This window comes from Bison bison, unplaced genomic scaffold (assembly GCF_000754665.1).
Source record: "Bison bison bison isolate TAMUID 2011002044 unplaced genomic scaffold, Bison_UMD1.0 scf7180017864259, whole genome shotgun sequence".
Lineage (NCBI taxonomy): Eukaryota > Metazoa > Chordata > Mammalia > Artiodactyla > Bovidae > Bison > Bison bison.
In genome coordinates, this window is record NW_011494831.1 from 3,024,071 (window position 1) to 3,041,578 (window position 17,508).

General features: G+C 38.3%; 1 protein-coding gene across 1 annotated transcript in view; it reads left to right on the forward strand.

Annotated features, from left to right (window-relative positions):
- The window catches only part of RAD51 (RAD51 recombinase), a 35,863-nt gene extending 18,505 nt beyond the window's left edge, over nt 1-17,358 (forward strand). The window contains exons 6-10 of the mRNA XM_010847952.1: nt 6,767-6,861; nt 14,610-14,723; nt 15,071-15,200; nt 15,412-15,533; nt 15,992-17,358. Coding sequence (XP_010846254.1) covers nt 6,767-6,861; nt 14,610-14,723; nt 15,071-15,200; nt 15,412-15,533; nt 15,992-16,115 — 585 coding nt within the window. The 3' untranslated portion in view covers nt 16,116-17,358. The remainder of the gene's footprint in view (nt 1-6,766; nt 6,862-14,609; nt 14,724-15,070; nt 15,201-15,411; nt 15,534-15,991) is intronic.
- The last annotated feature ends 150 nt before the right edge of the window (nt 17,359-17,508 follow it).

Sequence of the window (17,508 nt, forward strand, 5' to 3'; positions counted from 1 at the left end):
GATGACACCACCCTTATGGCAGAAAGTGAAGAGGAACTAAAAAGCCTCTTGATGAAAGTGAAAGAGGAGAGTGAAAGGGTTGGCTTAAAGCTCAACATTCAGAAAACTAAGATCATGGCATCTGGTCCCATCACTTCATGGGAAATAGATGGGGAAACAGTGGAAACAGTGTCAGACTTTATTTTTCTGGGCTCCAAAATCACTGCAGATGGTGATTGCAGCTATGAAATTAAAAGACACTTACTCCTTGGAAGGAAAGTTATGACCAACCTAAACAGCACATTCAAAAGTGGAGACATTACTTTGCCAAAAAAGGTCTATCTAGTCAAGGCTATGGTTTTTCCAGTAGTCATGTATGGATGTGAGGGTTAGACTGTGAAGAAGGCTGAGCGCCGAAGAATTGATGCTTTTGAACTGTGGTGTTGGAGAAGACTCTTGAGAGTCCCTTGGACTGCAAGGAGATCCAACCAGTCCATTCTAAAGGAGATCAGTCCTGGGTGTTCTTTGGAAGGACTGATGCTGAAGCTGAAAGTCCAGTACTTTGGCCACCTCATGCGAAGAGTTGACTCACTGGAAAAGACTCTGATGGGAGGGATTGGGGGCAGGAGGAGAAGGGGATGACAGAGGATGAGATGGCTGGATGGCATCACCAACTCAATGGACATGAGTTTGGGTAAACTCCAGGAGTTGGTGATGGACAGGGAGGCCTGGCATGCTGCGGTTCATGAGGTCTCAAAGAGTCGGACACGACTGAGTGACTGAACTGAACTGAAGGCATACCTGATATATTAGTAAATAAAAAAATACAGGGGAAGTAGCGTAAGTATTTAAGGAAGAAACAGGATTCCATCACACTAGAGTAATCATTGAATACTTTGTGGGAAAAAGAGATTAGACCAGGATCCTGAAGAATGCTAAATTTGACCAGGTAAATAAACTAAAAAGCATTTAACTATAGGGAATGGTATGAATAGGGCAGAGACAGGGGAGCATAACATAATAAGACAAAATAAGTCCGTTTACCTAGCTCAGAAGTTGTATTTGGACAAATAGTAGGAGACAAACCTTTGAAAAGGACACATCAAGACCATTTTACAAGGTCTTGACCAAAATATAAGAAGTATAGACTTGATTCTATAGAGAGTGGGGATCATTCAGCATTTTTCAAGAGAAGATAAGCATGAGGAAATTTTTAGAAATATTCTGGTAGCAACTTGTTTAATGAACTGAAAGGAGAGGCAGGAGCTAAGGATAGCTGAGGTATAATTATTATAAACTCATGTTCATCGAGTCGGTGATGCCATCCAACCATCTCATCCTCTGTCGTCCCCTTCTCCCGCCTTCAATCTTTCCCAGCATCAGGGTCTTTTCCAGTGAGTCAGCTCTTAGCATCAGGTGGCCAAAGTATTGGAGTTTCAGCTTCAGCATCAGTCCTTCCAATTAATATTCAAGACTGATTTCCTTTAGGGTGGACTGGCTGGATCTCCTGGCTGTCCAGGGGACTCTCAAGAGTCTTCTCCAACACCACAGTTCAAAAATATCAATTCTTCGGCACTCAGCTTTCTTCATAGACCAGCTGTCACATCCATACATGACTACTGGAAAAACCATAACTTTGACTAGACAGACCTTTGTTGGCAAAATAATGTCTCTGCTTTTTAATGTAGTGTCTAGGTTCGTCATAACTTTTCTTCCAAGGAACAAGCGTCTTTTAATTTCATGACTGCAGTCACCATCTGCAGTGATTTCGGAGCCCAAAATAATGAAGTCTGTCACTGTTTCCATTGTTTCCTCATCTGTTTACAATGAAGTGATGGTACTGGATGCCATGATGTTAGTTTTCTGAATGTTGAGCTTTAAAGCCAACTTTTTCACTCTCTTTCACTTTCATCAAGAGGCTCGTAGTTCTTCTTCGCTTTCAGCCATAAGAGTGGTGTCATCTGCATATGTGAGGTTATTGATATTTCTCCTGGCAATATTGATTCCAGCTTGTGCTTCATCCAGCCCAGCATTTCTCAAGATGTACTCCGCATAAAAGTTAAATAAGCAGAGTGACAATATACAGCCTTGACGTACTTTCCCAATTTGTAACCAAGTCTGTTGTTCCATGTCCAGTTCTAACTGTTGCTTCTTGACCTGGTACAGATTTCTCAGGAGGCAGGTCAGGTGGTCTGGTATTCCCATCTCTTTCAGAATTTTCCACAATTTGTTGTGATCCACACAGTAAAAGGCTTTGGTATAGTCAATAAAGCAGAGGTAGATGTTTTTCTGGCATTCCCTTGCTTTTTCGATGATCAGTGGATGTTGGCAATTTGATCTCTGGTTCTCTGCCTTTTCTAAATTCAGATTGAATATCTGGAAGTTCACTGTTCACGTACTGTTGAACCTGGCTTGGAGAATTTTGAGCATTACTTTGCTGGCATGTGAGATGAGTACAACTGTGCGGTAGTTTTACAGGTTAAATATGCATTTAATGCACCTAGCCTACTGAACATTGTAGCTTAGCCCGGCTTACCTTAAACATGCTCAGAACACTTACATTAGCCTGCAGTTGGGCAAAATCATCTAACATAAAGCCTGTTTTGTAATAAAGTGCTGAATTTCTCATATGTAGTTTATTGAATACTATACTGAAAGTGAGAACCAGAATGTTTCTAAGTGTACCAGCTGTTTACCCTCCAGCTCAAGTGGCTGACTGGGAGCGCAGTGTGCTTGCCCAGTACCCTGAAAGTGTTGTACAGCAAATGACTCACCTGGGAAAGGACTGAAATTCAGATTTTTGGTTTGTACTGAATTCATATCACTTTCCCACGATGGTAAAGTTGAAAGATTGTAAATCAAGCCATAGTTAAGTTGGAAACTCTCTAGATAGATTACACTCACTTCTCCCAAGGACACAACTTACCAGTGGAGTTAGAGAATAACTGAAAGGAAATCTGCCTTCTTCAGTCAGTATGACAGAGGGGACTTCCTGGTATCTTACCATCCAATGTGAGTTCTTATCCTCTCAACAAAATAATATTCATTCTTGGAACTTATAAATTTAAACATCAAATATAAATTGTTCTCTTTTGTGCATTTTCCCTTATGAAACAAATTATGAACTACCGTTTATAATTTATTCTGTATTTAAGAACACTTTATAAAAATGTTTGTTACATCACTGTAGTGCTATGTTATACAGATGGTATGTGCCATTAAAGAAATATGGATTTTGTTAGGACTGTGTCTTGGATAGAGTTCACATTTAGTGAAACACATATATCTGCAGAGGCTTATATTATGAGACTGATTCTCTCAAGTCACCCAAGAAAATCTGTCTCTCTCTTTTTTTTTTTTTCCATTTTACAGATAATGTGCATCAGTCAACACTACTGTCTTGAAGTGGTCAATACCATTTCTTGAGATAGGAAAATATTTTCATTCTGCATGAATAAAAGTTTATCTACTAACAGGAGGCACAACTTGGTCTCCTGTTTTTCTCATCACTTTCCTTTCTCATTCTCATTTTGATTGTTTCTCTCCTCAGTAACTACTGATCTTTTCCATTGCAACCAAAATGTCACCACATGTAGCCGCATTAGGATTCCAGTATCAAGTAGACATAAGCTATGTTGGCTCATCTCATAAATAACTCCAAGGAGAAAAGAGGGGGATATAAGAACTTTTAGGATAGAGGGGAAGCATTGAGAAGAGGAACAGTGGTACAGTCAAGCTGCCGGAGCTACAGCTTATTGCTCAAGCACCATTAGAAAATTTTAGCTAAAAGGAAATAGAACTATTTAAAATATCACTCAGATGTGGGTCATCTGATATGATATGTGACCTCTAAAAATAGAAATGTTTTCCCTATGTTGTTTTGACAGGGATTCACATGGAATAAATATTTAGGGTACATTCACAATATCTGTAGTTGCCATTGGCAACTCAGCATAGCATGCTGATGCTCTTAAGTTGTACAGACAGACTCCTATCTCGGGAATGTTTATTAGTCAGATAATGCCTGTTTACAATAAACTGAAGCAAAATTTTAAAACATACCCTCTCTATAAAAACAACTGAACATTCACAGTTGGCTGAATAACTGGATCTTTGATATTTTTGTCAGAGAAAAAAAGTTCTAATTCATTAGTAATGGAAAGGATTACATGTCGCTAGCCTAAGAGCTGGAACCAGAGGTATAAAGAGGCTGTTAGATTAGATTTAAATCTAAATATTATCACCTCTTATTTGTTCAGATTTTCTCAACTTAATGAAGTGAAACCCTGTTATGTATCAGATCTGTCTAATAGTGAAGTTATATAAAGTTAAGAGTCATACTTAGGTTATAAAAATGAATAGCCCATGTTTGTTCACAGTACTAGAATAATTTTAAAATCCTGAGAGGACAGTGTTAAGTACAAATTTTAAATGCACATGCCCTTGACAGAAAATGTCTTAGAAAACTCTTCACATACAATCAAGAATATATGTAGAAAGAATTTACACCATAGCATTATAAAATGGTGAAAGTTCAAAACAGCTTGCATGATTATGAAATAAGATTAAATTACGGTTGTTGTGGTTGTTCGGTCACTAAATCATGTCCGACTCTTTGCAGCCTCATGAACTGCAGCACGCCAGCCTTCTCTGTCCTTCACTATTTCTGTGAGTTTGCTCAAACTTATGTTCACTGAGTCAGTGATGCCATCCAACTGTCTCATCCTCTGTCGCCCCCTTCTCTTGCCCTCAGTCTCTCCCAACATCAGAGTCTTTTCCAGTGAGTCAGCTCTTTGCATCAGGTGGCCAAAGTATTGGAGCTTCAGCATCAGTCCTTCCAATGAATATTCAGGGTTGATTTCCTTTAGGATTGATTGGTTTGATCTCCTTGGCTGTCCAAGGGACTCTCAAAAGTCTTCTCCAACACCACAGTTCAAAAGCATCAGTTCTTCAGCGCTGAGCCTTCTTTATGGTCCCACTCTCACATCCATACATGACTACTGGAAAAACCATAGCTTTGAGTATATGAACCTCTGTCGGCAAAGTGATGTCTCTGCTTATGGTACTAAGTAGTTATTACAAATAGCTACCTTGGTGGTCAGCCCAGCAACAGGAGATAGCTGAGGTGACACTGGAAGGGTGAGGCAAAGGAGACAAAATGAGCAGGGGTGTACAGCACATAGTCCATCCCCCTGTGACCAGGCCAGCAGTCCACTTCTCTGCTGTCAGTCTGCCTACCAATGCCCTGTCCAGACACTCATGGCCTCCCTTCTGCCCAAGGAGGTCTGTTTAGCTGGAAAAGAACTCATGCTAGTACTAAAGATGCAAGAAAGTGAGAGAAAGGATAAGCTCATTCATTTTAATTCCTATGGACTTAGGCCCCTGAATGTCAAGATTTTCTCCTCCCCAAAAACCGAGGCAGTTTCTGCTTTCTGAAGACATTCTTCTGTTGTATATATATCTTTTGCTCTTTCCACAAATTCCTATAGTTTGAACAATTTTATCTGCCAGCCTACCAAATGACAACATAATCATTTTCCCCTTTCCAAATTAACGAAGCCTTCTGTAATTTAATATATGCTAAAGTCAGTGCCCTAGAGGTGGAGGACAGCTTGAGTCTTCCAGATGCCTTCTATGTATCAGGCACTGTGCTAAACACTTAGCGTGAATTATCTCATCTTCAAAACAGTGCCATAAGTAGGTTTTATTACATTTTACACAAAATGTAAAAACTGAGAAGTAATATTCTCAGGGTCACATACCAAGTGGCAGAATCATATAAAAAGTGTTTGTATGAAAATACACAGAAAATGATCTGGGAGATGGGAGTTTTTAAAAGAAGAAATTTTCCTTTTTTTTTTTTTCCCCCACTCATTTCTATATTGCTTGAATTTTTAATACAAGCATGTAGTACTTTTGTAATTTTGAAAAAAATCCTTTTTCTCAGAATCGGAAAAGACAAAATTTTGGCATTACCGGGCACTTAATGTAAACCGCTGTAAGGGATTCTCCTCAGAATTTAAAGGTTCCAAAGTAGATTTCAAGGGTGGAAAACTACCATTTAGCCACATTCACTTAAAATTGGTAGAACTCAGTATCTGGGATGGGATAGGTACCTAAAGCAGATTTCCCTGAACAGCTCATGAGACAGTTTTCCTGGCATTCCTCCATTTTCTTTCTTTTTTTTTTTAAACTCTGATTATTTTTCCTTTTCTATGTTTGTTTATTTTCAATATCTGTGTACTATTAGAGCAAACACCTATTAAATGTGCTAGGGATGCCCCTGGGGTAGTTGCCAATCTCCTTCAGCAACCCGAAGGAATGAACTCTGCTCGGTAAATATGAGCTCTGCTCGTTTAAGTGTGATCTGGATATGATAAAATGATTTGGGTATTGGATCAGAGTCTCTTGCTTATTAAAGCTAAGTAAATGATCTTCCAAATTGCCTTGAGAAACTTGATCAGTCTTTTGCTGGTAAACAATGGTAGAAATTTTTTTTTTAATTGGAAGAAGTGTATGTTTTTAAAAAAAATAATTTTATCACTTACTTTGGTATATATTTCCAAGCACTCTTCAACTCTGGCCAGACTCTAGCCTCACAGTGACCTCCATACCTACTACTAGATGCACTTCTCTCAGAAATGAGTGTCTCCTCCCTAGATCTTATTGTCACTTTATTTTTCTTTTTGCTTTACTGGGAGCGGAAGCGATTATAGGCCCGTCAGAAGGAAGTTGTTCAGTTATATCAGAAGTACAGTGTCATTTCCACTGTTCTTTTTCTCTCTAGCTTCCCATTGACCGAGGTGGAGGTGAAGGAAAGGCCATGTACATTGACACCGAAGGTACCTTTAGGCCAGAACGGCTGCTAGCAGTGGCTGAGAGGTAGGTTACTGGATCAGACAAGAGAAACATGGCTCCATCTGTCACTGTAGTGATTGCCAGGCTTAGTCTGGTTGAAGGGTGTCTTTTCCTCTGTCTTATTGCTCCGTATCCCAAAGTTGTATGTGTGTTTCAAAAGAATAACCTTAGAGAAAAACATGCTTCTTTAGTCAAAAAACCTGTGAGTTGCTGTCAAACTGGATAAAAAACAAGATCAACTGTATGCTGCCTTCCAGAGAACCAGTTTAGATTCAAAGACCCAAATAGGCTGAAACTAAAAAGATGAGAAAAAAATATTGCATGCAAATAGTAACCATAGAGGGCGGGAGTAGCTATACTAATACCAGACAAAATAGACTTTAAGACAAAAAAAAAGGTACTAATTGAGGCAAAGAGGAACATCTTATAAATAAAAGGTCAGTTCATCCAGACAGTATAACAAATATATACACACTTAATAGAGCCCCCAAATATGTGCATAATTGTTCGGGACTAATACCTTACTCTCCGTAATGGATACAGCATTTATCAGATGCCCTGATAAAGAGCATCTACAAAAACCTACAGCTGGCATCATTTTTAATGGTGAAAATCTGAATGTTTTCTCCTTAAGATTGGGAATAAGGCAAAGATCTCCACACTCACCACTTATATTCACATTGTACTGAAGGTCCCAGCCAGTACAAGAAAATAAAATAAAAAGCATCCAGATTGGAATAGAAAATATAAACTATCTTCATTAATCAATGAAATGATCCTATATGTAGAAAATCTTAAGAAGCTACATACACAAAAAACTACTAGAACTAAATTAGTTCAAAGGATGCAATTTCAATATACCAAAATCCATTGTATTTCTATATACTAGCAATGAACAATTCAAAACTTAAGAAAATAATTCCATTCGCAGTAGTATCAAAAAGAATGAAATAGTAATAAATTTAACAGAAGTCCAAGACTTGTACACTGATAGCTAACATTGCTGAAAGAAACTGAAGAATATCTACATAGAGAAACATTTCACATTCATGGATTGGAAGATGTGATATTATTAAAAATAATATCAAATTGATCTACAAATTCAATACAATGCCTATTGAAATTCCACCAGCCTTTTTTCCAGATACTGACAAGCTGATTATAAAATTAATATAGAAACATCAAGGACCCAGAACAGCCAAAACGTTCTTGGAGGAGAAAAAAAGAACAAAATTGGAGGTCTCAGTTTTCCCAGTTTTAAAACTTACTATAAACAATAGTAATCAAGACAGTGTGGTGCTGCCTTAAGGATAGACATATGGATCAATGGAATAGAATCGAGAGTTGACAATAAAAACTGTGACATTTAAACATAAATTTGCCATATAACCCAGCAATTACACTCTGGTTATGTACCCAAGAGGTATGTAAACATGTCCACACAGAGACTTGTTTGTGGATGTTTATAAGTATTATTAAATAGCCAAAACCTAGAAACAACCCAATTGTCCATCCACTGATGAATGAATAAATAAAACGTGGCATATCCATACAATGGAATACTACTAAACAGCTAAAAGGAATGAAGTAATGATACATGTTATAACATGGACAAACCCCAACAACATGCTAAATGACAGAAGCTAGACAGAAGAGACCAAATAGAATTACATTTATTTGAAATTCCCAGAAGGAAAATATAGAGACAGTAGATGCATGGTTGCCTGGGGCAGGGAGTAGGAACAGAAAGTAACTGCAGATAGATTGGAGAAATCTTTCTGAGCAATGGAAATGTTCTAAAATTGAATTATTAAAGTCATTGAATTTTACACTTAAAACACATCAATTTTATGGTATATAAATTATACCTCAGAAAAGCTGGTAAGGAATTTGTACATTTTTCGGGACCTCCCTAGTGGTCCAGTAGCTAAGACTCTGCACTCCCAGTGCAAGGGGGGCTGGGTTCAATCCCTTGTCAGGGAACTGTTAATAGATCCCACATTCTGCAACTAAGACCTGGTGCAGCCAAATAAGTAATAATTTATTTTATTTAAACAAAAGAATTGGTAATTTTCCTACATCCCCTAATACAGCTTTCAAATAAACTTTCAAAATTGTTTTCCTTAATTTTCCCTTGTCTAGGGTCAAATATGATAATTTGATTCCTACCACACATTTTACTGAAACCTAGTGATGATTAAATGAAATTTAATTGCATGTTGAGATGTTGGATTCACATTGGAACCTGCCTTGCTAAGTTAAGGAGAATTCGCTAGTTTTATAACAGAATTGTCTTTCCCATTTTACAATTGGAGGAATCCAAGTCATCAGATATACACCATTGAGGCATAAAATTAGGCTGGAACAATAACTGTAGCCCTTTGCTTCTTCTTAGAAAATCCCTGTCAGGAAAAAAGAATTACTTTCTTGCAACCTGATTTTAGTTTACCAAAGATGAGTATATCAAAATGTATATTCCTTCCCAAAGTTGATTTTGGTGTTCTACAGAAAACACTTTTAATTAAGTACGCTACTTTATTAGTTGAAGAGTTCTTTTGGATAAAGTCACTAAGATTTTGTCCAATAGTATAAATGAGTGTTCAGATAGGATATATGAGATAGTAGAATGTTATGAGGACTGGGACTTTGTTTTGACCATTCACTGTATCCCCAAGCCCTAGAACAGCGCATTCGATGTTTGTTAATGAACTAATATTTATTAGAGCCATGTTTATGGCTGTTTTGTCAAATAAAAGAAAAATGTTTAGAAATTTAATTCATTTTAATCACTTCTATCAGGAAAATTTTTATAATTGAGTTTATATTTATGTATATTGCATTTAAATTTATATATCTGAGAAAGTTACAGGACAGGGCCTCCTAAGATAATTAATACCTAATCTCCTTCCATAAGAGAACAACCCTTATTGATAAATTTTTGCCATATTCTGTTGAAGAATATTAACTCACATTCAGGTGACTAGCTCAGAGGTTTCTAAGACTCTGCTGCTGCTAAGTCACTTCAGTCATGTCCGACTGTGCGACCCCATAGGCGGCAGCCCACCAGGCTCCCCCATCCCTGGGATTCTCCAGGCAGGAACACTGGAGTGGGTTGCCGTTTCCTTCTCCAATGCATGAAGGTGAAAAGTGAAAGTGAAGTCGCTCAGTCGTGTCCGACCCTCAGCGACCCCATGGACTGCAGCCTACCAGGCTCCTCCGTCCATGGGATTCTCCAGGCCAAGAGTACTGGAGTGGGTTGCCAGTGCCTTCTCTAAGACTCTAGTCCTCCCTATAACTGCATTACCATCACTTGGGAAATTGAAATGCAGATCCTCTGAATCCCTGTGGCTTCCCTGGTGGCTCAGAGGTTAAAGCGTCTGCCTATCCCATGGAGGGAGGAGCCTGGTAGGCTACAGTCCACGGGGTCGCAAAGAGTCCTGTCCTTCACTGTCCTCTGATTCCACTACAGATCTACAGAAATAGAGATGACCAAGAGACTGAGGATAGGGTCCAGTAGTGGTGTGACAAGCTCCCCAGGTGATTGGGATGCTTGCTGAGTTGGAAAACCATGGCCACCATTGCTTGCCACAGTGTCCCTACCCTTTTGGAATGTATTTAAAATACTATGAAAGAAAGAATGACAGAACTCCCTTGAGGCAATACAGCTGAATTTTTCAAACTTACATGCTTTTTTGTTTTTACTATGAAAATTCCCATTTTATCTTCCAGTTTGATTGAGATATAATTGACATACAGCACTATATAAGTTTTTATGTGTGTATAGAATACTTGATGTATAGTTGATTTTTTTATATTTGGTTGCATCTGGTCTTTTTTGCTTTTTGATGGAATTCATTTTATTCTTATTTATTATTCTTTTTAAAATATTTCATTGTTTGGCTGTGCCAGGTCTTAGTTGCAGCATGTGAGATTTAGTCCCCTGACTAAATCTCAAGGGATCAAACCCAAGCCCCACACATTGAGAGATTGGAGTCTTAGCCACTGGACCACCAGAAGTCCCTGCAACTGGTCTTAGTTGTGGCACAGGGGCACAGTAGCCCTGCAGCATGTGGGATCTTAGTTCTTCAACCAGGGATTAAACTCATGTGCCCTGCATTGGAAGGTGGGTTCTTAACCACTGGACCTCCAGGGAAGTCCCACATATAGTTGATTACAATATTATATTAGTTTCAGGTGTATAACATACTGATTTAATATTTTTATAGATTATACTCCATTTAAAGTTATTAGAAAATATTGGCTATATTACCTGTGCAATATATCCTTGTGGCTTATTTATTTTGTTAATATATATAATAGTCTGTACCTCTTAATCCTTTACCCCTTTTTTGTCCCTCCCCCATTCTTCTCCGCCCTGGTAACTACTTGTTCTCTGTATCTTTGAGTCTGTTTCTGTTCTGTTCTATTTATTTATTAAGTCCCACATATAAGTGATAACATACAGTACTTGTCTTTCTTTGTCTGACTTATTTCACTAAGCATAATGCCCTCCAGGTCTATCCATGTTGTTACAAATGACAAGATTTCATTCTTTGTTACGGCTTAGTAATATTCTATTGAATATATATACCACATCTTTATCCATTCCTCTGTTGTTGGCAGGTTAGGTTGCTTCCTTATCTTGGCTGTTGTGAATAATACTATGAACACTGGGATGCATACATCTTTTTGAATGTCTTTTTTCTTTAGATATATACACAGCAGTGAAATTACTCGATCATATGATAATTTAGTTTCCTGACAAACCTCCACACCATTCTCCACAGTGACTGTACCAGTTTATATTCCCACGAACAGTGCCTGAGGGTTCACTCTTCTCCGCATCCTCGGCAGCGTTTCTTTTCTTTGGGAGAACAGCCACCCTGACAGGTGATAGACTCCTGTGGTTCTGATTTGTATTTCCCTGGTGATGAGTGATACTGATTTCCAGCCAGCTTTTTCCAAGTTGTAGGAACTGAAAATTCTCTACTACTTCAAGAATATCAGCACAGAGATCCCCATAATCATCTTTATGAACTCTGCTGAAAGAAAGGCCAGGATGACTCTGTTTTTCTAGTAACATCTGTATTCTAACAGCAGAAGTTAGTCTGCATTCCTGATAGTAGATTATATCAATGTTTCTTGAGGCAAGACTAGAAGGTTTATGTAGTATAGTATTTAGGCCTCTTCAGTCTTTTTTCTATCTTATAGTTATGACTTAAATACAGAAAATTTATCTTTTTATCCCCATTTGGTCATGATCCTAAGGTAAAACTGTGTTTGCTTCATTTTCTTGTCTCCATGCCTAGACTCAACAAATTTATCATCATCAATCCACTTTAAAAAGCAAACAAAACAGCTAAACTTCCCTTTGTATTGATAATGGCAAAGAATAACTGGTGAACTGTCCAGGGAAGTGCAAAGACCGGGTTTGCCAAATATGATGAATCCATTGAAAGATGTAGAAAACTCAGTTGGGAGGAGTGGGATCTCTTGATATCGAGGCTCATCTTATTGCAGGATTATTTCAAGTGCTAGACATTCTTTTGTTTTTCTATTCTTTTGGGTAGGAAAACAGAGGAAAGCTACTAAAGCTAAGTCTCAGAAGAGTAGGCTTGACGTAGTATATGCTTTTGTAATGATCAGAATCTTTACATAGAATAGATTGCTTCTCTTAAAAGATAAACTCTTAAGCATAGAGACTTCTGGATCTCAAGAAATTATAGCACATAGATTTTATTTCAACAGACTATCTTTTGAACTGTTACATAAGGGAGTCGGTATTATACTTTTGAACTATAATGATTTTAGGTAACCTTAATCTGAAAATATTACTTGAGTTAAAGTGATGACATATGATTCTCCTTTTGTTTGGATTATGGTTAAAAACTTCATATTCAGCAATGTTTATTCAGATTTACTAGGTATAAAAAAAAATGTGCTAGTTGGAAAGGCATAGTCTTTTCCCTCAAGGAATTTTTAGTCTAGTAAAAGAATGGCAGGTAGCTCCTCACAAGTGCCATAAAAAGGCCTAAATCAAGTTTTCTCAAAGTGCAGAAGAAGGGGAATCACATCTATTCAAGAGATACAGGGAAGCTTTTATAAAAGTACTGGCATTTAGCTGAGTCTTGATAGATGAATAAATCAAACCACTTTTGAAGAAATGGGATCCTATTAAGAAACATTTAATGACAAGCTGACTATGCCAAAGCCTTTGACTGTGTGGATCATAAACTGTGGAAAATTCTGAAAGAGATGGGAATCCCAGACAACCTGACCTGCCTCTTGAGAAACCTATATGCAGGTCAGGAAGCAACAGTTAGAACTGGACATGGAACAACAGACTGGTTCCAAATAGGAAAAGGAGTACATCAAGGCTGTATATTGTCACCCTGCTTATTTAACTTCTTTGCAGAGTACATCATGAGAAACGCTGGGCTGGAAGAAGCACAAGCTGGAATCAAGATTGCCGGGAGAAATATCAATAACCTCAGATATGCAGATGACACCACCCTTATGGCAGAAAGTGAAGAGGAACTAAAAAGTCTCTTGATGAAAGTGAAAGAGGAGAGTGAAAAAGTTGGCTTAAAGCTCAACATTCAGAAAACGAAGATCATGGCATCTGGTCCCATCAGTTCATGGGAGATAGATAGGGGAACAGTGGAAACAGTGTCAGCCTTTATTTTTGGGGGGCTCCAAAATCACTGCAGATGGTGACTGCAGCCATGAAATTAAAAGACGCTTACTCCTTGGAAGGAAAGTTATGACCAACCTAGACAGCCCATTAAAAAGCAGAGATATTTAAAGAAAAAAAAAAAAGCAGAGATATTACTTTGCCAACAAAGTATTACTTTGGCAAAGATATTACTTTGCCAACTAGGGCCACCTAGTCAAAGCTATGGTTTCTCCTGTGGTCATGTATGGATGTGAGAGTTGGACTGGGAAGAAAGCTGAGCGCCGAAGAATTGATGCTTTTAAACTGTGGTGTTGGAGAAGACTCTTGAGAGTCCCTTGGACTGCAAGGAGATCCAACCAGTCCATTCTAAAGGAGATCAGCCCTGGCTGTTCTTTGGAAGGAATGATGCTAAAGCTGAAACTCCAGTACTTTGGCCACCTCATGCGAAGCGTTAACTCACTGGAAAAGACCCTGATGCTGGGAGGGATTGGGGGCAGGAGGAAAAGGGGTTCTAAGAAAGGTATTTTTTGATGCAAAGGTGAAAAATCATTATTGAAATATAAGATGAATTAAGGTATTACTTATTTAACCATACTAGATCCATGTCACAGATTCTATAACTTGTTACTAGCAAGAAAAAGGGGAGAACAGATGGAGTACACTTATTTCTCTTAAGTATAGGACTCTTACAGTTTTGAGTCCTTAGGGTTTTGAGTTTAGGAGGTTTTATTCCTATACAACAAACAGTTTATATGATTTTGTTTAATTGATCTTTGAGTGATTGTTTTTGTTTCAGTCCTAAATCTGTCATGCTGCCTTTTGTTTTTCCAGGAGAACGTTGATTGTTTCCTTATATTTGGAAATTTATCATTCTAGTTCAGGAGTCCTCAAAGAATAGATTGATTTATTCTGAAGTCCTGCCAGGTAGATCTACTGTAACACAGTTGCTGTTATATCTTTCTCTGTAGTTTCCCTGGGCTTCCTAATAGAAAGGGAATTATATTCTTTAGCCTTCTTACTATCACTTCTTACCTACCCATTCAGGTAATTTCATTGCCTTAGTTTTGTATCAGCCTCAAAATGTTCTCTCTTCTAGATATGGCCTCTCTGGCAGTGATGTCCTGGATAATGTAGCATATGCCCGAGGGTTCAACACAGACCACCAGACCCAGCTCCTTTATCAGGCATCGGCCATGATGGTTGAGTCCAGGTATGTGGGCAGAAGAAGATACTGAACATGTTTTCCCAGAGCCCTTGGCTTGAATGTTGTACAGGCTGTGGCAAATTTGATAGTAGCTTGAATTAGAAATGGGGAGGTTCGAGTTTTAGTTCCTATTTTGACACCCTTGCTTTGTGATTTAGGTCAAGTCACTGTTAAAATATGAAACTATAATTCACCTGAACTTGTTGGAAATTTTGTTATAGGATAACTCAAGTGCATGTTGTATAAATACATAAGTGTAGCCATAAATATAAAATGTTAGGGTAGTGGGAAAGGGAGCAAAATCTGACATCGGCGTCTAGAAACAGGCTTCAGAGAATCTGTGTTCCCTGTAGGTATGCACTGCTAATTGTAGACAGTGCCACTGCCCTCTACAGAACGGACTATTCGGGTCGAGGTGAGCTTTCAGCCAGGCAGATGCACTTGGCCAGGTTTCTGCGGATGCTTTTGCGACTTGCTGATGAGGTAAGTTTTGGGGTAGGGACAGAGAATACCTAATTTCAAGAGCTATGAATTATAGTAGCCTTGCCAGGAGGCCAATACTGGAGTCTGGTATCAAGATATCAGTTAGATATAGAGACTTTAGTCATTCATTGCTTTGTGGGGGATGGAGTGGCAGCAATAAGGTTCTTGGAATGTCTGACCACAAAAAATGACGTTATCCTTTCCCTGTCAGTTTGGTGTAGCAGTGGTAATCACCAACCAGGTGGTAGCCCAAGTGGATGGAGCAGCCATGTTTGCTGCAGATCCTAAAAAACCTATTGGAGGAAATATCATTGCTCACGCCTCAACAACAAGGTACAGTGATGGGACAGGCGCTTCATTGTGGAATGTCATATTACTGTGAGGTGGACATGAAAAGAATATTTCCATTTACACCTTGTTAAAGGCCTGGTCTGTAATTAGACACAGGAGCCTTTGCTTAACCTAATTATCACGCTCTGGTTAAAACAAATGTTTGCTTTTAGTTCACAAAGGAATTAAAAGCTCAAGTGTGGAAGAATACATTTGAAGAATTAATGTCTCATCATTTTTTTTAAAAAAGGTTTCAATATAGGAAATCCACTGGGGGCAGGGGGTGAGCAGAAATGGATTTCTCTGGATTAGAAGTACCCTAAGGAATACAGAAAGATCCCCTAAAATCCTTCTAGTTAGCATATAAGTCTAAAAACCTTTTAGATCTACCATAAATAGATCAGGAATAGAATTTTTTAATTATAGTAATTTTGGTGCTTTGGTCTGTGTCTTTGCCGCAGACTGTACCTGCGAAAAGGAAGAGGGGAAACCAGAATCTGCAAAATCTATGACTCTCCTTGTCTTCCTGAAGCTGAAGCTATGTTTGCCATCAATGCAGATGGAGTGGGAGATGCCAAAGACTGAATTGTTTTTTTTCCTGTGATAAACCTTAAGCGCTGCAGACTAATGGAAAGGACTGCTCCCTGGAGTTTTTCACAGGCTTCTTCCTATTGTGACTGCAGAAAAAGGCTTTCAGGAAAACAGCTATTATATCAGCTTTTCTTACGGTGTAAACACGAGACAAGTCAGTAGTCACAAGCTGACCTGAAATGTTTATTCCTTCTAGAATATATTAATCTCTATGTGAATTCTTTGGTTTGGGGGGTAGGTGTGAAATACCTTTGACATCATAGTGCCTTGGGATTGACTCAGAACTAACTGCTGTTGGCCACTCTTATGTCTCCAAGAGAACTAACTAAAGCTGGAGAGACCTGACTTCTCTGTGTTAATGTTGGGAAAAAATACCTGAGCTACGTAGCAAATGGAGTGGGTCGCCTCACAGGTTCTTTTCCCTCCATCAGTAAAAACTGTTAAATCAGAAGCAGGTTTTTAAGTTTGTATGTCTGAATTAGTTTATGTAAGAATTTTGTTTTAATATTAAGAGCAATTCAAGATACTCATTTCAGAAGCTCTTTAAGTAGATTCAGTGTGGGGCTGCTAATAAAGTAGTTATTTGTAGGGAATGTGCTATTTATAGGAGTTATCCTGGTACAAGCTGAATATTTCAACATAGGGCCTGCATAATACTGTTTTAGCTCTGGGAAGGAATGATCAGTTTCTATTACTTTACATTTTCAGTTTTAAAGGGGAAGTCCCAACCTTCAGGTGATTCCCTTTATTCTCCTTTAAACTCATAGAAAATATCGCAAGATAGCTACTCCATAGCATTCCTATGGCCTTTGTTTCTATTAAGGTTTGTACTGTATAAGTCTGGTACTTGCCTAGATTATTCTGCTTTTTAGGGCTTTGAGATTACTCCTTCCCCTTCACTTCTACTCAGCATGAGTTTTAAGCAACTCTTCCACTTTCAGAGGGCCTCTTGGCTAGAATTGGGTGGAGAGGCAGTGCAAATCTCGGCTGTTGCCTGTGTTGAGCCTACTCTATGTAAGGAGATAGGAGGACAAAATTTAATGCAACTTTGTTTTAAAAACAGCTGTTCCCTGACTATAGACCAGAGTGCCTCCTAAATCTTCTTCCATTTTTTTCCATCACAAAACAAACCTGGAATGATGTAATAAACCCACAGTGACAGACTCTGGAATGAAAGCTTGGTTCTTATATAAAAGCATCTCAGTCTTTTAGATCTATAAAGTATTTTAAGTGACCTTGACCTAAAAACTTGTCTCAATTTTTCTTTAACCAAAGAGCTTATTCTAAACTATTTGTTACTATTTTTCTACTTGTCTGCAATAGCCTCCCAGTAGGAAACAGTTATTGAAGTGCCAAGAAAGAATAAGGAGATGAAAACAAACATAGA